Here is a 23,766-nt window from a genome sequence, read left to right on the forward strand (position 1 = left end):
CAAACAGAATCAGTGTTAACACAAAAGGGGTGTGTGGGGAGGGGAGGATATTTAGGAACGCTGGTAGGAAGGTGAGAAGGGGAGTTATTTGAGTTAGAAAGGACACTATTAGAGCTAAAGAGGAATAAATTACACACCATACGAACAAGAGGGAATATCAGGGAGGCAGTGATAGATTAAAAATTCTTACTGGTATGGTCGTTAAAACCAACCATGAATATAAAGTGAAACCCCTCATCTGTGGAGGGAAAGTGTACTAATTTTCTATTCTGCAGCTATGTCATTTCATTTTAAAATCTTCTTTGACGAACACTGTCTGCCATCAAACGCTGTGCCCTGGAGGAGTAACAATAGAAATGGCTTTTTGATGCCATCATTCATTTGGAGTAAATGCTTGATGCTGGCTTTCCTGACTGTGGCATTTCATCTTGTCTATTTATAATGGAGTTACCTCAGAAACGGCACTGACGTCAATGGTGATTTCAGTGGAGGGAAACCATTTATTACTTTATTCATAGATGGCTCTGTTTCCATTCTTTTTTGGCCATTACTTGTCAGAGACGCTGTGACTCCATTTTTGACTCTAAATGCACAGTCCTCATTTCTATTGGCTAAGACTTTGAGTCCTAACAGTTGTTACGTTGGCACTTTTCCTTTTTTGTATTTTTTTTATTTTTGTGGAAGGACGGCACAAGGGAAGAAACAGGAAATTTTGGGAGGAAAAAGGCTAAAAGTGTTTTACAATCAAACACAACACTAAAGATGGCCAAATGGCAGGAGGTGCTCAGCTGCCATTTAGTATTTATGAAGGAGCACTAATTGTGCACCTTACACTGTGTAAAAATACACTACTACTGACTCTACTGTCTACAGACAATTAACAATGGTGATATCAGTGGCAACTTCACTATGCAAAAATAGCATGCATTCATATTCCTTTCTTCCTCTTTTTAACATACATTCAAAGACAAAACAGGAGCAAAGCTTTAAGACTTTTTAGCGCCGAGCTGCAAAATATGTTGTCAGAGTTTCTTGTAGCCTGTATGTGCTGGAACGAGCGGCGTTTCAGTTTTTTGTTTTTTTTTTTGGGGGGGGGGGACAGAGTGAATTCCAGCTCTTTTATGTAAATGAAAGAGTCACAGCATCATTAAAACAAACCAAAATGCAAGAAGTTACCAAATATGGCACATCACACAACATCCTAAACCCTGGATTTACTTATTTTGTTCAATATGAAACCACAACATCTTTACTAACAAGCCAGGAAAAGGAATGAAATACTCCTTTCTGATCAGAGTAAATCAAAAATCAATGAGCTATCATGGCGAACAGCACAGCCCTGGTCTTATTTGTAAATGTGGTGTTTTTGTTCAACTAAGGCTAATCTGGACAAAAAGTCTGATTCGACTGCATTTTAAAAAAAAAAAGAGTAACAGTTTCTTTGTACGCTGTAGCACAATGATACGATAATAGAGGAGGACTGGACTAGGGGGCATTAAAGGCAAACCGTCAGATAACAACCGACACACAGGAGGGCTCTATCTCTCATCTACCAGCTGACACTTTCACCTTGCCGGACGCTCAGACCCACAGCTAAGGTCACGGCTGTGGGTGGAGGCTTCACAAAGATGGAACATCCAAACCACAGAGGTCAGAGTAACAATGTTTCCCTGCCACGGGGGTAAAACACATCGTCACTGAATAAACCTGTGCAATTCAGTTCGCGAAAGCGTCCAGAAAGTTAGTGCTTTAAAACGCACCATCAGTAATATTTCCAATGTGCATTTTATGTGTGTTTACGCAGAAAAACACTGAGCTACATCAGTGTTTCTCATATTTATATACCAATCAGAATCCAAAAAGGTTAGTTGTTCATTTCCTACAGGTAATATTGACTTTTTACAGCATTACATTGAAATAAATATTACCCAGGCATGGTACACCTGGGTAAAATTTGAATTGTTATTTATTACAGATTGTGCCTTGAAAAAGAACATATGATTATCCTTTGACAACACATCAGATTAAAAGAGACAACCTTTAACTCACTGTATGTTTATCATGGCCTTTTAGCTTCTCCTTGCTAAACTCCCACAACATATTTATAAAATGCAGCTATGAGGACAGAAATTAGCCGCAAAAGCACGGGTGAGAGTAACTGTATGTATGTGTGGTGCAAAACAAAAAGCACCCTGTACCGTACTGAAAGAGGGAAAGGGGCGAAAGCACCAGAATACTGCAACCAAAAGGCTCAACAGCCCTGTGTGTGTCTATGAATGAAACTGCTGCTTCATTTCAACCTGCTGACCATCGACTCTGGCAGAGTGGGGGGGGTGGGGGGTGGGGGCGCGTACTCTGTGTGCATGTGTGGGTTTAATATGTAGTGTGTATCCTGTCCAAAAGATATGCTGACAAAGTGCGGTGATATGCACGAGCAGTCACTCTGCTGTGTGGGCCAACATAATCACTCTGTGCAGCTGTACCAAAAAAAAAGGAAAAAAAAAAAACAAAAAACAATAAATATGAATTAAATAGAAACAATCAATTAGGGTGAAGCAAAACTAAGTGTGGCTGTATGAGTAGCAGAGAAGGCAAAAGCCTGCTTCATTCTTATCTCTTCCTAGAATAAATTTTTAAACATTTTCTAGCGAGATATGTGATGCTAGTTAAACATTGTCACATTCCAACATCTGCCGCTGAGCATAAATCTGACGCAAGCCGCTGTTCACATTCACACAGTTCAGCTTCCATAAAGTATAAATCAAGCAGAAAATTCTAAACATCAGTCATAATTTTGTTTACTATAGCCTCATTAAGCCTGTTTGTTCTGTTAAATGTTTTTGGATGAAGCAACAGGTGAAATAATACTGGATTGAAACTCACAGTTAAACATAGAATTTCTGGTGATATAAAAATCATAATCATGCCTTCTTGACAGTATACAGCCTGCACTTGTCCAATAGTGCTCCTACACTGAAGGATTTCTTTAATAAAAAAACAAAACAAAAAAAAAAATGCATCAACCTTCTGCGTTGACAGAATAAAATAAAAAGGATAAAAACAACAGTCACATTTTAAGATAACAGGTGATGAGGGAACGAGCTGTATAGGCTTCATATAAAGTGTTGTGTCTGTGTTTAAAGTCTTGGTTTTAACACATTCAAACCATTCACATTTAGTCAGACATCAAGTTTTGAGGTTCTCTTTGAGTTTTGTTACGAAAGTGTGTATGTGTGTGTGCAATCAGAACACAAAGCACTGTCCAAATTTCCTGACATCTACTCACATTAGTATTGTTGTCCCTTTGAGATCTTCTTTTGTTTAAAAAAAAGATTAAAAATGAAAACCCATGTGGTTCTGTACTTTACACAGAAATAATAGTTAAGATAAAATATAAAACATAACTTGCTATTACGATCACAAGTGATTAAGGTTTGACTTCTTGTAAAGTGCTTGTTAAGAAAACTAATCATATTTTTTTAGTGTGTTGTAGTTCTTGGCTTTTATATTTTTCTTCCTCCTGGTCATTAGCTGGTGTCCCCAGAAAAGTGCTTTGGTTGTGACAACGGTATCGACCAAAGTCTTGGTCGAGGAGACTTCTTCTCGATCAACTTTTCTTCATTGTTCATAAAAAGAAAAAAACATAAAGTCCATTGATTATCAGTCAGAGCTGATATCAGGAAATCCTTTTTGTGAACCATTGCAGATAAGAGAGGTGATGGGAGTAGCAGACTCACACGTTTTGTGAGTATCTGTGTGTTAACTCCAGGTCCTTCGGTCTGTCTGCAGACTCACACCAATGTGTACCTGTACAGGTGAGAGCATGAGTGTCGAATGTGTTGTGTTCCTGTGTCTGTAGTGTGCTGGCTGTATGAGAGGCTTTGCTTCTGCTACACCAGGTTCTCGATACCGGGCAGAGGCTGCTGTATCGGCACTGGTGGATCTGTGCTCTCTGCCTGCTGGGCGAGCTGCAAGACGGGCATGTTGCACAGCGGGCACACTTTCCTCACTTCCAACCACTTAATGAGGCACCTGGAAGAAAGAAAGAGCAGGTGAGCAACAGTGAGCAAACAGATCTGAACATAATGACAGTGTTCTCAAAGATTGCTCAATCTCAGGAAGGACACAAACTGCTTTGACAGACATGTGCAAACCACCACTAACACCTGCCTTTGAAAAGCAATGTATTCTGTAAATATAAGTAGATTTTTTATTATGGTGCAGTGGTTAGCACTATTGCCTGACAGCAAGAAGGTCCTGGTCGATTCCAGTGCCAGCCAGTGTGGGCCTTTCTGTGTGGAATTTGCACGTCCTTCCATTGTCTGAGTGGGTTCTGTCCAGGTACTACCCTCCCACCATCCAATTAATAGGTTAATTGGTCCATCTAAACAACCCATGGGTGTGAATGGTAACAGAATGAGACCCTCTCAAGGATAAAGCGGTTCAGAAAGTGGACAAATTTCTATTAAAAAAAAAAAATATATATATATATATATACATATATATATATTTATTTATTTATTTTACATTCTTTATATTCTATCACTATTTTTCTGCTTTTCATGCTTACTCTACTGTAAAAGCTGATCTGACACTTGAATTTTCACACAGTGGGATCAATAAAGTCTTATCTTTTACCATACCTTATTGTTCCCTGACAACACATAGAATTATTTTCACCAGAAGACCTGAATTTGTCAAATGAAATTAATTAATTAATTAAATAAATAAATAAATAAATAAATATAAATAATATAATATAATATAAAATAATAATAATAATAATAATAATAATAATAATAATAATAATAATAATAATAATAATAATAATAATTCTTGAATGACTGGGGTGATTTTGTAAAGGAGATTAAATTTGTTCTTTTCTTTACACTGGAAAAAATCAAAATCTTACCAAGTGTATTTTTCCTCATTCTACTCAAAATATGTCATCACACTTCAAATAAGACAATCACCTAAAGAGCAACTTTTCAGTGAGATTTAAGAACTTATTTTTAGACAACAGATCTTGAAAATCTTATTTCAAGAAATCTTATCAAGATAACATTCACTTGTTGTTATTGTATTTTTTTCAATCAATGTGAAGCACTTTGGGCTACAATTTCTGTATGAAAGGTGCTATACAAATAAAGTTTATTATTATTATTATTATTATTATTATTACTTGTTCCATTGGTGGATTTTTTTTTGCTTAATTCAAGATTTTTTTTTTTTGCTTAATTCAAGCAAAGAAATCTGCCAATGGAACAAGTGAAAATTATCTTGGTAAGATTTCTTGAAATAAGATTTTCAAGATCTATTGTCTAAAAATAAGTTTTTATATCTCACTGAAAAGTTACTCTTAAGGTGATTGTCTTATTTGATATTATTACCTCCGCTATTTTTGCCAGGGTTTGTTTGTCTGTCTGTCTGTCCGTTAGTGTGCAACATAACTCAAAAAGTTATGGACAGATTTTGATGAAATTTTCAGGGTTTGTTGGAAATGGGATAAGGAAGAAATGATTAAATTTTGGTGGTGATCGGGGGTGGGGGGGGCCCACGGGGGGGGGCCACTGATCAGCCTTGGCGGAGGTCTGCGCTCTCCGAGTGCTTCTAGTTTGAAAATACGTTTGGTAAGATTTTGATTTTTTGCAGTGTAATGCTGTCCAACTAGTTTGAATTCACTGTGATGACTCATCTGAAATGATTTTAGAAGGAAATTAGAAAGTTTAACTCACAAATAATTTATCGTCCTTTCTGTAGTTTAAATAATTCTGGAATCATTTCATCATCTGGTAGATTATTGATAATGTAATTCAAAAGTAGGTGTGGAGTGTGGTGGTTTCTATGACAGCTGTTTAAGAAAAATCCTGATTGTCGATTTATGTTGTGAAGTATGATACTCCTCACTCAGCTTTAAAACAAGGGCACTGCAGTATGGGGCTCAAAGAAAGATTTTTGGTCAGAATTGGTTATGATCCAAAGATTTAGACAACTCTTTTCCCTTCTCATCATGATATTGTGGTGTACTTTCATCCAGAATCCTCACAGTAAATATGCATGGGCGGATTTGCCTCATTTTGGCAAATTGGAAACTGTCACTGCACCTGGTGATTAAAGCTGTTAATCATAACAACATCTATTTATGTAAACAAATAACATATCTAAAATCACATGTATAAAGAAAACACATGCTGAAATGCATGAAATAAACAGCATCCAGCCACCAGAGGGTAAACCAAAGTTCTACTTAACAGTTATAAGGAGCAGTTGAATTACAGAATTCAACTGACTTACAAGAACTGCAATCATTTAGGTATAATAATAATATGATATAAATCATCATGTTGTTGATATATTGGGATTATGTTGGCAGATAAATACTAAACAAGCCCAAATTCAGTGGAACGATAACACATGGGCTCTGGTTCACCATACATTCTCTAATAAGGATCAGTTCCAATTTCAGCTCTGTCAGTTCTATTTATATTTGTCCAAACATTGCATTATGTAAAAGAAGTCTGTAGAACAGAAACTACGAAGCAGCTGTTCATGGCAGTCCATCAAAAAACAAACTGACACCTTGGCTTACAAGTGGAAACATAAGTAGTCACTTAAGGTATGTGGCATGAACACTACACATGGCTATAGTCGGTCATCAAATATATTCAGAAATTATTTTTTAATGTTTCATATCAATTTTGTTAGTCTAGTGAACTGTATTTTTAATTTACTCTATGTTCACTGTTTTTATTAGAAGTGTAGTTTAGCAGCCATGTTGTCATCTCTACTCTACAGAATGACTTGTGTGCAAACTAAAGGGTGTGTTTACAGTCAATTTAGTGAGTGTTGGCCACTCTTGCTGCAACTGGAGAAAAAAGTAGGCCAACGGAGGTGTCATGCTGATATAAAGAACACAGTTGAAATGGTCAGGGCCTGGGGGGGTAAACTTGGCTCAAGCAATTCATGATGTCTTATATAGTTCCTCACTTCATACAAAATTGTTTTTAGTGCTAGAAAATCTGAATAAGAATCTTATCTTCTGTTTTCTTAACATTACCATAGACTGCAATACCACAATAGCCAGTCTTTCTATGTATTTTAACTATACAGTCATGGAAAAAAATTATTAGACCACCCTTGTTTTCTTCAATTTCTTGTTAATTTTAATGCCTGGTACAACTAAAGATATATTTGTTTGGACAAATATAATGAAAACAACAAAAATAGCTCATAAGAGTTTAATTTAAGGGCTTATATCTAACCATTTTCCATGTTTTCTTGATAATAACCAAAATTACTTAAGTTCTAGTGCTGCCACGATGAACGTAATTGACCATGAAAATCAGTCGATAATTTTTTTTAGTCGATGAGTCGTTTTACTATTGACCACCTATTCATTTTTGGCTGCGGGACATGGGAATCATGTCAACATTGGTGCCTGTAGTACCTCAGAGAGAGAGAGTGAGAGAGACCCCTGTCTTATAAGTGTCTTGAGTTTCATTCCCCTGCTCTTACGGTTCAACCCCCCCACGGTCCGCAGACTGATTCGCACCCGTTCACGTTCACCACCCCCCTCCCCCTTTTCAAATTAGTCGTTTAGATTAGTCGACTAACTGAATAATTAGTCGAAAGATTAATCATTAGAAAATTAGTCGTTAGTGGCAACACTATTAAGTTCTTACATCAATAGCTATGGCATTGTACTAACAAAAACAGTGCTTTAAGGCATTCCATGTTTTCTTCTCTGTCTAAGTCACATGATACACACAGGAGTAAGTATTTGATTACATAACCATTGTTTTTGATGACTTTTGATGGTCTAATAATTTTTTACACGACTGTATTATGTAGGTAAGTACCTTGAAGCAGACAAGGAGACATGGAAACTGAGTCTTTTTAAAGAGATTTTGTGGAGATCCATGTCTCCTTGGATATTTGAGTCTGTGAGTGTCAGAGAAAACCTTATACTTACTTTCTATGAAAGGCATGTTTGCACGGACAAATCCCCAGCTCATCTTTCTGTTTGAATTCCTCCAAGCACACTGCACATATCTGAAAAAAATGATGAAGGAGGGAGGTCACAGATGTTGTGTGTTGGGCGTTAAATAAAATCACAACTGGAAACAAATAATCAGTTCATATAAAGTCAAAAACACATGGGAAAAAAATGGAGTGTGTCTAATGCGCAAAAAATCTGGGCACAAACAAGCAGCAGTAAATGACCAACTATGTTCTGTTATATAACTGTGATTTAACTCACACTGGGGAGTTGGTCAGTTAGTGGTCACAGGCTACGTTCTAGAGTAATGTTTTATTTCTTAACAGAAAAAAAACTGTTAGAGAAGACTAATTTGAGATTTAGTATTGAATGAGTGCATTCAAAGGATACAGAAACCCAAAGCACAGTGCATTCAGATGACACTCAGACTAGTTTGAGACAATATAATGAGTGTTTACAGGCTTTGGAGTCAGAGGACAATGCCAAGAACGTGGTGGGGCGGATGCAGTCGTTTGTTCTGTACGCAACCTCATTTGGTAAGTACATAAACAGGCTGTGAATCCATGTGTCCCCACAGTACCTTTTAAAAACACTCCATTCTTATTTGCATAGTATGCAATCTGATGTTTTCTAGTAGTTATCCAATAGTCCACACATCAGTCATAAAAAGAAATGCATAAAAAATGCATGACAGCTAATTGTAACAGACCTACCCCAAAGTTAGCAAAAGACTTGCAAAATGAGCAAATGAACGAGAAGTCCCATTTCCCGCTGCATTCCCATCACCACGCCATCCAACTAGGGAGTAGTACTTTCAATAAGAGAGGCTAATAGTTTGGCACTCTCCAGTTTGGCTGTCTTATGCTGCATCTATCACCCCTTTAGCCACATTTTCCAGCTCTATTTTTTAAGGGCTGGATGGACAACAGAGGATGAAAACAACAGCATGGGGGCTTTTAGCTTTCTCCCCTGAGAACACAAGAACAATCCTCTTAAGATGTCTGCTCTGCTCTCTTTATTGGTGAATAGATCAGTCTTTCTGCTCTTTTCACTGCTTTATCTACAGTGTCACATACACAGCTGAGGTCTGACATCCTTTGCCAACTTTGGACAAAATGTGTGTTCTCCCATCAAGCAAATAAATCCAATAAAATTCTACCAAATACACATGGGAAAAACAGCCAGGTCATGGGCTTGACTTTCAGAACCAGACACAAATAATCAAATAGACAATTTACTAAACAAATGTACAGCTCAACCAAGTCACTAAATGAAGTAGAAATCACAATGAGCTTGATCCAAGACCACAGAACAACAGCAGAACCAGGTCTCAAGATACAGACTCTATTTAAAGTCAGTGGGTATAACCAGCATCAGAACCTCTCCCTAGTTTTCCTCTTGCTTGTTTTCTTGACTCCTGACACCATTGCTTAAGCAGTTTAAACAGAATTTTATTGCTTTCTGTTATATGAATAACTGTGTTCCCTAAGTCCTGGTGGGAGCACACAAATAACAAATCACAATGACAGCACTTCACTAACACCCAAATCTAAATGCATTAATTATCTAATCTAACTTTATAAGTAACGAAAACTGTCATCACCAGACCAATCACATGATTGCAGTGAAAACAACAACCTAAGTTTGTACTGAACTTATACTGCCCGATATGATTCCTCTCAGATAAAGGTGCAACTTGAGACAAGATGTCTTCTAACATCAACTGACAGAAAAATAAAACAAAGATACTTAAAAGACTTCGTGTTGCTCTCTGGTACAGGCTGTGTGTGATAAATCCCAGAAGTGTGGATAATTACAAGAGACATTTATCTATAATAAAGTAAATAACTGTACTATACCTCCTCAAATTAAGGCCAGTGGTCTATTAAAAGTTTGGTCTGATTACAGCCAGAGAGGTGACCAAAAAGAAACAAATAAAGGCTGGGCCCCAGTCACAGAACATAACATGCTGCACACTTTTAACCCCCCTCGGCCAATTCAAGATTCGGCCAAGATTCTATTGAAAGTTACTGTACTATAATTTTGATTAGATTGTCTTTGTGTAAAATTTAATACATACATATGTAGATTTGAAAGTACTCAGATATTATTACTGCACAAGGCCATTTGACCTTGAAAAAGTAGGTCAAGGTCACCTATTTTCAACAGGCTTCTGCTCCAATAATGCCAAGATGCATCCACGGTATAAATTTGGTGAAGATATCTCAATGCATTCTTCAGATAATGTGATTATGTCATTGAATGGATGGATGGACAGACAGACAGACAAACGACAAAACAATTACAATACCCCTCGGCCGAGGGGTAAAAAAGCAAGGGAAATAAAGTTGTATTATTTGTAATTTAATGTTTATGCCAAATATAAAGTAGACTTCAATGTACACTTTAACTGGTATAACTTGATCCATTCAACAATACAAAATGCAGAAAGTTGTTATTCTGCATTTCTCTTCCAAACTATTACCATCTACTTTAAGTCAGTATGGGTGTACATTAATGTCTCAATTAAACTGTCATTTTTAGTAATAAACAAATAAATAAAATAAAAACAGTAAAAATTACATGGTTTCTGCTCATTGAAACACTAGAGGGCTTTTAATTTGACATGTTTATAGGACATGCTCATTTTGTGTCAAAGGTAAGTGGGGAGAAGTTTGCCCCTGGACCTTCTGGAAGAACAATGCATTGTGTCATTCAGAGTTATTTTAACCCAAGCTATGGTTTGACCTTTAAGCTGACCAACTAGTTTTGGTACTGAAACTTATGCAAATATTTAGGCATCTAAAACTGTCTCTCCTGACTCTTTCCTGCTTCTCTACAGACTCAATTGACTTCCTCAAGGCTTTCTGCCAGAACGTACTGCCCACATGCAGTGAAAAAATATATCCTTCGATAAATGTTAATAAAGGCAGTGGTCACTCCTCCTCAAACTGTTAAAAGATGCACTAGAACTACATGTGTTAAATAGTATAAAAATAGCATTTTGAGCAAGAATGTAACAAAAGACACTTTGGTGATGTGCACATATTCCATATATTGAATGCGGCTCTCTTTACAACATGCATTTTAACACCTCATTCATTGTGATGCAACGTTATATGACACTGATTCTTTACACGCATTACAATCCAAACACACAACATGTGGAAGTTAAGCATACTTCAAACAGAGACTTGGCCAAGTATTCCGGGTCAAGTTACACTGTCATAAAAACATGAGCATCTTTTAACAGTAAAATGACCTCGTACTCATTTAAAGTGTTGTGACTGAAGCTATGTAAACCATTATATACTAATGTCTGCAGGGTGATCGTTTGGCGTGGGAGCCATCAAAACTGGGTCATTCACCCTGTGTGTGTGCATGCGCTCTACGTGTATGACTGTCTTAACATAAATAGAGCTTGGTATTTTGTCACAGGCTTCACTCACATTACACTTTGTGATGCTTTCTCTCAGTTTCTCATAACATAAACAATCAAAAGCAGTAGGTGCAGCAGCCTGATGTGACTGGGAAATTCCAACCCTGACAATAAAAACAGCATGTAACCCAAAGGCGCACACGTATGTGCTATTGTCACCATTTCATTTGCACGGCAGTGTTAAAGGGATAGTGGTCTTGGCTGTAGAGTGCAGACTACAATTTTTCCAAAGCCAGTGTTGCTGCTTTACACACAGACTGCTGCTTGTTATTTTCCAACTAAGCCGAGCAGACACAGAGTATTATGTAATACAAGTAGGACACAACACCACAAGATGCTTGTTTCCACATGAGAGCAAGCCATGACAGATGTACTAAATGATAAATAATGAGTTATCACAATTACCCACAGATGGACAGAGACTCAAAGACAATGTGTAGACACTAAAGCTAAAAAATATTTAAAAAGGTATACAAGGTAGCTGCACAAATAAACTTGACACTTCCATGTTACACCTGATACTTATTAAATAACAAGATTCTGTGCCATCTTAAGCTTTTGATTGTCTTGATTGTAAAGTATTTATGTGTGAAACAAAAACGTCCATCATCTCTTATGAGGCCTGAGGCTTATCCTTCCATTTTAAATCCAATAAAGATGCAGCGCATCATGGTTTCTATTTAACTGAATAACAAAGACAATGAAAGTACAGAAAGCATGAATTAAGTAAATGGGTGGCCATTCATTGGACGATGAAGTGAATCCTGTCCTAAAACTGGTTATCTTAACTGAACAGTCCTTATTTTTAACTAATACAGAATGCTGTGTTCTCGATATGAGGACAAACAGAAAAAGATTAGTGCTTACCTCATGCAAGTTTAGTTCTTTGACTTTTTCCTTCTGAATGACCTAAGAAGTATAAGAAGAAATGAGAAGAGAGAAATCATTGGTTGAAATAGCACTGTACTAGGGAAAACAGAAAATTATGGAGATCTTGTGTGATGAAAAATAAATCAGAAATGCTAGGGATAACAGATGATGTAATCACTATGAGTGTTTATAAGCTTTGGAGCATTACATAATTCACTGAAAGAAAAGGACATGCGCAAAGACAAAAAACCCCAGTGTGAACAGTTAGAGTATAGTAAAATATAATGAACAGCCACTATGCACATTGATGCCTGAATATAGGAGCCTAAGCGTTCTTTCTTGCATATTGGCATGACATAAATGGAGAATATGGGAGAGTCAAATGAGAGGGAATGGCCTGCATCACCCTTTCATAGAGTCTTACAGTACAAACTTTACAACTGTTGTAAAAATGGAGCATCTTGAAATGGGCTACATCCATAAAGCATATCTCAGATCAACAGAGTGCTTACTTGTTTGTATGCATATAGCTCTTTGTGCGCCTGGTGCCGTAACCTGGAGAAACGTAAAGACAAAATACCTGTCTGATTAGTAAGGGAGCATCTTGAACTTTCTGCATTAAATAGCAACAAACTATCCATACATCCTGGAAAAGGAGAGAAAAGTGACAACGACAATGATACTTTCTTACCAAATACTTCCTTTACAGTACTTTACATTGGCTACTCAACTGTATCCATGTACTACCAAATGTAATTCTGATTACATTGACAATATCACACCTGTACTACATATGACAGACAATACTCCCATTTTTAAACAACAACAAAAACTGGAGCATGACCGGATGACAACGCATATGTCAAACAAAAACATCATGAGAATAATGACTAAATAAATATTAATTTATTTAACCAATTACACAGTTATATCAAAACAATGGCATAAAGCACTTCAATGTTTGTTTTGCAAAGTAATGCAATAATAAGTGAAGTTACATATTAACAGCTTTCATTCCTAAACGGCCATAGGTCTATATGACCTGAAACAACAGAGGCTGAGCTCAAAGTAAAATATCAACTGAAAACATTATATATAAAGCACAGTGGATCAAACAGTAAGACATTACAGGAGGCTGTTATAGCACTCAAAGAAGGCTCGCAAAGGTCCAGGTTAAGGAAAAATAGTCATTGTTTAACATTTACATGAAGCTTATGGTGTAACTGTAATACAAAATGTTTCTGTAAAACGAGCACAAAGGAATTCAGTGAACAGGGAGAGAGCAGGAGGAGGACGGGATAAGAAGAAATGCTAAGGGCTGAGAATAAGAATAATAATGTAGAAAGGAGGGAAGAAAATATATGAGTTTGTAAGATTTACCTCCATTACAAGTAACCTTAACCTCTCGCAGCAGAGTGAGAGGGATCTGTAAAACAAGCAGCACAGTCTAGGAGAGAAACTGACATTTTGAAAGAGATCAGCAGGTAAAGGTGCAGAGGCTCCCAAGGGTAGGGGACAAGGTGGGTGGGTGGGGTTATGGGTGACTGTTGTGGATTGCTCCATGGCGCTGAAGTACATGGGCAAAAGGGACATAGTGAACAGCTAAGTGAAAAACAAACCCAATGATCAGAATCTGGTGGGTAAAATAATGTTCCTCAGACAATTCTGCTGGTAAGTATCTGAACTGAGGACTCTAGACACAAACATTAAAGGGTTAGAAACTGCAGTGCTGACCAGATTGTAAACTGATCAGTGTGTTATGGGAATGATCGCTCTGCAGTACTATGAATTACATATTTCTTTTGGCTGTGCTCATGAATATTTCCACTTCCCACCCTTAGGAAACACCTCACCCTCGAAACACGCTTTAAAACCTTGTGCACACTGCGTTGTTATTTCACACACATGTGTCTGTGTACTAGAGACTGAGTGACGAAGGGAGTCAAGTTTTGTCGTGACAGCCTTCCATGTGTCACAGAACAACTTAGAGGAAAACATGAACATTTTTGATCCCCTCCTTCACCTGTCAAAATAAAGTAGAATAATGACATTTCAGGCAAAGAGAGCCGATGTCCCCTTCTTAGGAGGCCTGTGAGATTTACCTCTGGTGGCCTTAATAAACTGTAAAAGATTTTTAGTAATGCAGGTTAAATTCATCCTGCATGACAATGGTATGAGTCATCATGGATCAGTTCTTTTGGGAGGCTGCACCTCTATATGCCTTTTACAGAGCAAAACTGCACATTTTGCCTGCAGTAAATTCACATGGCAACCTCATCATTCTTCGTAAAAACTGTGTAATCTCTAGGCTGATGATGAACTGAAGGTGATCTCATCTTAATTATTATACATTGCAAGATGGAATATGACAGGGTGGCAAGGGGTGAAATTTGTGCTGCTTTTCACTTGTCTTAGTTAAAAGATGCTTTGTATAATTTCTGTTCAGTTTGCCCTGCAGTACCAGTGGCAAGGACTGTCTGGTTAAATCAATAATGTTAAAGAAAAAGGAAAGGAACTCAAATTAAACCCACTTCATCTTCTCCTCCATAAAAAATAAAGGAGTCTTTTACTAGTCAGTAGAACACCATCTTATTCATAAAACAGATAAGCATCTTTGAATCTCAACATAATATGACTTTTTCTGCTATAAAATGATCAAGTCAAGAGTTGAAGTATTGTGTCCATCTCCAAACTGTGCTGTTGAAACCTTTTTCTGTATGTGAAAGAGCCAATCAGACAAAGCACAATTAACACATTAAAAAAATTAAAAAGTCAGTCTTTGATAAAACTTAACAACACAGTAACAACATAATGCACTGCTGTTTCATATAACACTTTAAAGAAAATGAGGGTGCAGACATTTCTATGTTTTTTAACTTTGCTATTGGTCTAAAACTATTATATCAAGGAACATCTGGATTAAATAAATACAACTACAGTGGAATTGTGCAGGTGTAATTGCACATGGCAGCACCTGTGAATGAATCATTTATGGATGAATAACACGACAACCTTAGAGAATGAATAAATGATTTCTACCTTAAGTGGAGAACTGCTAGTTACACTTTACCTACTGTATAAACACATAGATTTCCCTACTTTCCCTTACAATTAAAAGGCTGGCCATTTTTGGCACCACATCATCAAAAGCAATGACTCCCAAATGTAATGTTTTTTTATGTTATGTTTTGTCTGCTTTACCTTTTCCAAAATTTTATCAAGAAGTAGTAATAGTCCAAAATTATGTACATTTACTGTTAAAATGTATTACTTTAAAAAAAAACAAACATGCTAAGCACCTAAGCCCTCTAAAAAATAAGGGAAAACCCTGTAAATACATTACTTTTTTTCATGATAAAAGCTAAACTCAGTTAGACTGATACCTGTCTGCTTTAAATTTTGACCTCTGTAAAGTTGCCATAAGCAAGAAAATTCATTTTGCACTGTTTCTAAAACTATAGTTTTGTTACTGCTAACTTGAAAATGCTGAAAGTCAAACAAATCCTCATATAACTCCTACATTCATAAACCAGCACAACAAATGAAAATTTAAAAAAGAAAAAAAAAACATGTCTGAAGCTTGAGCAGATCTTACCGTATTAAGTAGCAGCAGAAGAGTAGGCTGAGGATGAAGACAAAAATGGCTGTCCCAAACACCACGATGTAGATATTAAGAGGAAGGTTCTGAAACCCTATATTTGGCATTCTGAAACTGTAGTGTGGGAAATCGGAGCTCATGGATAATCTATATGGAGAGAAACAAATGACACACGTATTATTTCCCACTCAAATTTAACATAATATTAACAAAAAACTGTTCAGAGACAAGGACAGTTCAACCAATAGTAATGGTAAAGTAATAAGAAAAAAAGGAAACTGGGGGTCAAAGAAGTTTTCTTTACAAATAGTTTGATTATATTTTCATTTCAGAACCAACAATCACTTCAGAGTTTACTTTAATTTCTGTTTCCTGTTAGTATTACTATTCATTTTCATCAGCCTGGGCAAAGCTCTCCTATTATCACATTCTACAAAACACTATATTTATTGCATTTGTTTTGTTTGATATGACAAATGATGACTTTTGAAAATAATTAAATCCTTGTTTGGATCTGGGTAGTTGGACAGGAAACTCAAACACAGAGAAATGAAAGCATCTGATACACAAAAGGTTGGATGAACAAGGTTAATTTTTAGTTATTTATATTATTTTGTATCTACACAAACAGCTAAACATATAAATCCCTATATGACCCTAACTAGAAAATTATTTCTGGAAAAAAGAGATCTACCGGACAAGGGCTCTTACTCAATTCACCACAGGGACATGACTAGACATGTCTACGCCTACTGAGAGGAGGAGGAGGAGGAGAGGACAGGAATAACCATTGCTCCTTTTGGAACCCTATCTAATGCCCCTCCCCTTCACCAAACACTGACAGCTTTATTCCTCTCTATTCCTCTGGACAGTGGAAAGTTTTGTGGAGTTGCTCACACACATTAGCCAACCTCCTGGGTTTATGAATACACCATAAAGTTATCACTGGGACCCCAAAACCTGTTCTCTGTAAAATTACTTGTTTCACTCTATGGCCTTATGTAACATGACTGTTCAGAACTGGAAGTACAGTGCTACTATTGTCCCTCAGGCTGTAGCTTCTTCACTCACTTCTGAAAAGGTTGGCACTGTATCTTTCTCTATTCTGATTTTACCCAAGGCAAGTTCAGGTTGAACATCACACAACACTACCAGAGACCAGATGAGAGGTTGGTTACTTAAATTTTTTGTTGAAATCAAAGGATTTGCTGTCTCAATGATGCAATAACTTCTTTCACAGATGATGACCTTCCATACTTGAGCAAGCACTTGCTTAGACATTGTCTTGTGACCACCCAACTTCCTGAATGTTTGCTCTATTAGCGAAACAGGAGGTGTTGTCACATGGCCATGAAGTGAAATACCTGTGATGAGCAGCCAACATACGCTGCAGGTAATAAGCCCTAGGTCACATTTGCACTCTTACAGTTTCATTTTAAAAGAGCATCAGCAACAGTTCCAGGAGTTTCCATTTTAGGTATAATAACATGCAAGAGCAGTGTGGATGCTATAAATGTATCAAAAACATCTTAGTGTGGGCCTAACCTAAAAATATGACTTACAAAGTCCAATTTTCCTCACCACACCTGCTCACTTTGCAGACTGGCTTTTCTTTTCTACTGTATTCATACAGGCTATGAACTGAATGTCTTTTCATGGGCCTGTGATTCAAACATGTGAATATGTTTTCGACATTAAACTACCCAGACCCTGGTACAATGTGAGTAACTTATGAATGAACAGGTGCAGGGAACTATCCAGACTGATGAATGATGAGACTGCCAGTTCATTGACTTAATACAAATAACAAACTTGGTGATGACTTGGTTTAACAGCAAAAGGTAAGGCATGATATGTCAAAAAAACTTTTGTCTTTGAGCTCTTCAGTCAAAAGTGCAGGTGGACTGTTATTAGATAAAAGACTACCTGTTAGTTTTAAACCATGATGACAATAATGAGAAAAAAAACAACTCTTTATACTTGCATAACAGTAGTGGACACATACATAATTCTGCATTTTTTTTTTTTTAATTTCAGTTAGAATTTGCCTAATGACACATTCACGATAAAAGATAAAACAAAAATCAGCCAGAAATTCATTCTTTCAATTGTCAGCTTGCTAGTTGTGAATGCAAACTGTGGTGCTACATATGCTTTAGTCAAACCTCTGAACATGTGTGAAACTGACACCAAGACATGCCCTTCTTCACACCTGTTATCAATTAATAATTTAACACAAGTAATACAGTGGAAAATACAGTACACCTGATAGCCAGAGAGATATTTTACCACATAAATTACAGACATATTTACATTTTATCCAGCTTGTATGAAAAAAATATTGCCAGGCAAATAACTGCAGCATCATGATATCTTCATTACTGCATGTACACACTTACGCATTTGGTGCCTTCATGGTACAGTGCAAAAAAAATGTGCACAGATTTGTGATACAGGCTTAAACAAAATAACCCATTCCTTAAGAGCCTTGTCAACGAGGTGTTTCCTGTTGCCTACTCTGGATCACTGCCCTTTGCTGTGTTCATAAAGGCTCCAAGCCAAACTCAGGCGTTTCTGCGCTCCCTCACTCCTGTTGGTCTCTCTCTCTCACTCTCTCTAAAAGAGTAACAGCAACCTCCCCCCGTTTATCAGGACACACAACCAGGCTGCAGAGCTACACACATACAACAAACAAACACTTCTGAAGATAACCAACATTGCTGGAATGACTAGATGGAAAAACCTTAGAGAAGTGTGCCCCCCACTTCAACGGAAATCCAGTCATGCCTGTCACTGTGCATATTTAGGGTAGATAATGGGGTTGACTTATGAAACGTCTGCTTTATCTGGTAGAGGTTACACTGCACAAAACTTTTTGGCTATATTCATATTGCAGGCAAACAGGATTTGCTTCTCAAATCAGATCAGAGTCAGATTGCCAATAATGTTATTTGCAAATGATCAGACTGGAGTGGTTTGTCCAGACATCACCAGCACATCTGCATCAGTTCCTATGCTACAACTATGTAGGTCAGTAACTACAAAGCTGTGCTGGTGAAACAGCTTCACATTCTTTCCAGCTTCACCTCCCCAAAACACCAGCCGACAATTTATTTTGGCAACTCTCCACAGACTTTTTTTTGTCAATGTTGTCCTTCATGGCTGCTAATAGTAGAATGGACTCTACTCAGCACTCAGATGCACCTGTTGTAAGTGCGACTGTACCTGAGGGGAACCAGATTCACCTGTTTAATTCTAAGTGTTTGACTTTTCAAATACTTGTTCAGAAGGAAGAGATCTGTTTTTTCAATACTATTTTAAGACTGGAGCAATGACTAGCACTGAGGTCATTATGTACAAGTAAACATTAATCTTTGTCCTGCTAAAAACAAGACGTGGTACATCTTGTTACCCACAACCTATCTTTGTTCAGGTTGGACATTTGTCTTCAGCTCAGCAGCTCATTTTACACTTGAAATTCGGGCTCCAGTACTCTGCATCATGGATTGTCAACATTACTGTGGCTAGGCTAGTGGGTTTATTTCAGTCTATTAATAGAGATTCTTTAGAGGCTGGCACTAAAAGTGTGACTGGTTCCCTTTAACCTAACCTGCAAAGTGTTTGGCTGCTGCTGTTAAGTCATGATGTCTACAACGTGTCTGGATTGAGTTCAACTGCAGAGGCCCGTGTTTGACCATCTGACCATCTGAGTCTCAAGGGGGTCTGTCTTGGACATCTCATAACGAGTTATGGTCATTACTGCAACAGTTACATTCATTTCACCATGTTACCTCTTGCAGTCTGTAAATGTGTCCGTATCTAATCACTAGAATAGTTAAGAATAAGTTACTTTCTGCTGCAATGTTAATGTAGCTCCCACTGCAGCGAAGCTTTGAATATTTGCTTTTGACTGCTGGTGAAGCCCTGGCGCCCTAACAAAGGCATTTAGGTGAGCTCTGAAGTTTACCCAGTTGAGCTATAAAAATCATCAGTATTCACACCTAAGGGCTCTATAGCCCACACAGAGCTATAAGTCCCATTTGACAGTGCTATTCAACCAGTAATGGACTGACATACAGACAGGGAACGTGTCTCTCCGAGTATGTTTATTGGACTTGCAACACCCCTACAGTTAGCAAGTATCAAGATTCACTTAGCTAGATTATGCTGAGACCATCAAGTGATCAAGAAATTGTATCCCTTGTAAGTAAACAACTCACCTACCCCAAGTAGTATCTTTATAACATTGTCAAAAACAGGCATACATTTCAACTAATTAAACGACCTGAACGGGAGATTTAATGCCAGTGTGGTGTCAGTGCTTCCCACCTGTGTCATCAAAACAACAAATGAGTAGCAATCATTCAGAAGAATGCTGCTAAACTCATGTATTTAGGGGAACACATGTAAATACAATGTATGTTGGTTGTCTTTCATCTGTCATCCATCAACTTTATTTTCAATACATCTGCACTATATCATGACATTTGAATTTCTTTTCTACTTTCCCAAGCTTACTGTGGGTCGCTGACTGCTGGGGTAAAATGATAAGAATTAAAAGGGGATCTCTGGAAGATTTTATAAATGTTGACAAGTGTAATGTAAGGGAGAATTATTACTTGTAAACATGTGAAAACAGCATAAAAAAGGAAGTTTGAAAAAGATGTAAGACACAAAAACAAGGGTAATATGATGGAAAAAAGCATGCAGTGTAGAAACAATACAAAAGAAGAAAAATGTATTAAATGACAGATGTAAACAATGCAAAATTATGTACTTTTTATAAATTTAGGCCCCAAAGAGCCACAGCATTGATCTTTCAGGCCTAGAGTTAAAAAAAACTTCGGGAACCACTCGTGTAGTCATTCCTAAACTCTCTCCTTGAGGTTTACTGCTACTAAACAACTTCCTGGCTTGCAAAAATAACTTTCTGGCCTTCTCGCCTTTTGGGAAGGGCCCATTCAGGACAAAATCCAAAGCAGAATGCCTCACTGGGTTTGCAACTTGTGCAGAGAGTGTGACTATTAAGTGAGGCAGTGCTGACAGAGCTATGTAGAGTATGCTTAATAATAACAGTGTGTACCGAGTTCCAAATGCAAGGTTATTGAGAGATGTGTCACTGTGAGGATATTGATATAAAGGCTCAAATAGCATTCAGACTGAATGTGGCAGATAAGTGTGTCTGGTGGCTGTGAAGGGCACATGTGACTTGCATCTGTTCTCCTCCTCATCCCACTATTTCTGTTGCCATCTACATCTCACTCAGACATTTTCACATGGCCTCACCCTATTACATAACCATGCACAACACATCACATTCAGAGGAAATAAGCATGAGTGGGCAAATCACTACAGTGCGGCCACTGTGGTCTGTTTCCTTTTATTATGGAGAGAACATACAGTTTAGATAGAAATAGAGTATTAATCTAACAGGATTAATGCATATCTTATAGGGCTGCAGCTATCGAATATTTTAGTATTCGAGTATTCTACTGAAAATTCCTTCGATTAATTGAGTAATCGGATAAAACTTATTTTTGCTTGGTTAAAGAGCAATTATAAATATGCAAGAGGAAATAAGGTATTTCACTTAATAATGAAGGACCAATTGGTTTCCTTTTTCTTCTTGGTAATTAATAGCTATATTTCTTACATTCATATTGTGCATATGCAACAAAATGTATTTTCTTGACTAGAAACATTTCCAGAGAGGCAATTACAAACACAAATAAAAATAAATAAAACACAAATAAATAAAAATAAATACAATTTTATTACTTTCAACTTAGTATTTCTTTTAAGTATCAAAAATATAAGGCATTAACACATTTTTAAAAAAAGGGCATAAACATTGCCTTTCTGTTGTGCAGCTTAACTTTGGCAGCTGTTAGTTTCAGAATTTACAATTTAGACAAAACAGGAATGTGTTGCGGCATATAAGAAGCAAGAACATTTGAACGGGAACTTGGAAGGAGTCCACGCATGAACAGTTTTACACATTTCTGCTATATTCAGGAGAATCAAGGCAATGCCCCGCCCCACCACCACCACCTTATCTGTCTGTCTCATGACCTAACCCCCCCCCCCCCCCCCCCCCCCCCCCCCCCCCACACACACACACACACACACACACTTCGCTTCATTTTTGCAAGAAGTAGTTGGATTTTGCCAAAATCAGGCCGTGACAAGGTAAGAGAAAGCTTTCAACAAGCCATGAACCATTTTGGCTGTGCTTTTGGGAAACTGTGCAAATCACAGGTGCACGGCTCGCTGCCTAAATCTGTGCTTGTCACAGTCATAATAAACTATCCACACATTGGACAGTTCCATAATGAACAGAAACCTAGCCCTCTGCAGGGCTAACATTACGTTAGTAAGATACATTAACGTTAATCCCATGGATTTGCCCTATGTTAATTTTATTTTATCTGGGGTCCTCTGCTCCATTCTGGGTGTCTTATGAGAAGATGCTCCATGGCAGATGTGCTGTTGTTTTATGGAAGGGCCGTGTTACAATAGATACATGTCATGGTTATTTATACCTTGCTGTTCAGTCTGAAATGCTTCCACACTTCCTACATTTTCTGTCCTTTTTATTGTGTTTTTTTGTCTTTCGTCATCATTGCTGTATTCACTCGCCTGTCTATGCTCGCCTTTTCCATCTTCCCGCTGCTTCATCCGAACACTTCCGCGTCCTCCGTCATCTTCCTTTGCGTGAGTAACGTAGGCACGTTGTGACACATTAAATAGTCCGTGCGAAAAGCCGTGCTTTAAGCTTTACAATTAAATAAGCGATTCCTCGAGGCAAAGAAAATTCCTCGATCATTTTTTGTAATCGAGGCACTTGAATAACTCGAGGAATCGTTTCACCCCTAATATTTTATACGTTATCTCACAGCTGAGTTGCATGCACGATGAGCACAACAACCCTGGATTATTTGTTCAAAGATAAAGTACGACCTATTGTGTACCACAGATGAGGCAATTTCTTGATTCATCATAAGTTGCATCACAATGCAAACCTCTGAACTGATGCAGAGTCGGAAATTGAGAGTTTGTAATCTGCACAAATTTTACCACGCTAATGCTCATACTGATTTTTTGAGCTGTGTTGGACAATAAGGCACAGACATTCTGTAGCAGGTGATAAAACGCACACAGCATTATAAAAGCAGACATCAGGATACATGACACATTCTATAAACTTTAACAAGTATGTACTGAACAAGTCACATACTGTTGGTAAAATCTGCTCCACAAAACTGAGAGACATTGGGAATACAACTAATCTGAGGAACTACAGTACATTATCCACTTTCACACTGATAACATCTGCAACCACACTAAGTCCAGCTGGGAAAAAAATGACAAAAGAGGCACTGTTAAATTTGTTGAGCACCTCTTAGGGAGTGAAGAGAATTACCCATTGAATGACAGTCTTCACAGCCAACTGTACTAAAAACAATGTCAGGGTGTTCAATGAGCGACGCTTGTTGTGCAGCCATTATATATGGTTCCTGACCTTCTGCTGTGGCTGACTCCAGAGGGATTTAAGTTTTGTTTGTATGTTTATTTCAGGAAATGCCATATTCAGGAAGTGAACTGCTTTATCTTGGACCTTCTATGTAAAAACAACCTGCATTTTCATAAATCACAACTCTCTGTAATGCACCATCATTTTTCTGTTCGATACTGAGGTGGCTCACACAGATGCTGACATGGAAAAAATATACAGCCATTTATATTAGGCTACTGACTTATTTTCTGATTTACTTTCGTAACAAAAATGGTGTTAAGATTCACTGCTTACATAAAACGATGAAAAAGCAGTCACGCAGTAATATAGAAAATTAAGGATGC

The 23,766-nt window shown here is 37.5% G+C and overlaps 1 protein-coding gene across 1 annotated transcript in view; it reads right to left on the bottom strand.

Annotated features, from left to right (window-relative positions):
- Positions 1 to 1,423: 1,423 nt before the first annotated feature.
- rnf24 (ring finger protein 24) overlaps positions 1,424 to 23,766 on the bottom strand; it is a 32,464-nt gene continuing 10,121 nt past the window's right edge. The window contains exons 2-6 of the mRNA XM_030143274.1: positions 15,904 to 16,053; positions 12,821 to 12,863; positions 12,306 to 12,347; positions 7,973 to 8,052; positions 1,424 to 4,032 (exon numbers count right to left, since the gene is read on the bottom strand). Coding sequence (XP_029999134.1) covers positions 3,891 to 4,032; positions 7,973 to 8,052; positions 12,306 to 12,347; positions 12,821 to 12,863; positions 15,904 to 16,046 — 450 coding nt within the window. The 5' untranslated portion in view covers positions 16,047 to 16,053 and the 3' untranslated portion in view covers positions 1,424 to 3,890. The remainder of the gene's footprint in view (positions 4,033 to 7,972; positions 8,053 to 12,305; positions 12,348 to 12,820; positions 12,864 to 15,903; positions 16,054 to 23,766) is intronic.

The sequence above is a fragment of the Sphaeramia orbicularis genome, chromosome 1 (assembly GCF_902148855.1).
Source record: "Sphaeramia orbicularis chromosome 1, fSphaOr1.1, whole genome shotgun sequence".
Taxonomy (NCBI): Eukaryota; Metazoa; Chordata; class Actinopteri; order Kurtiformes; family Apogonidae; genus Sphaeramia; species Sphaeramia orbicularis.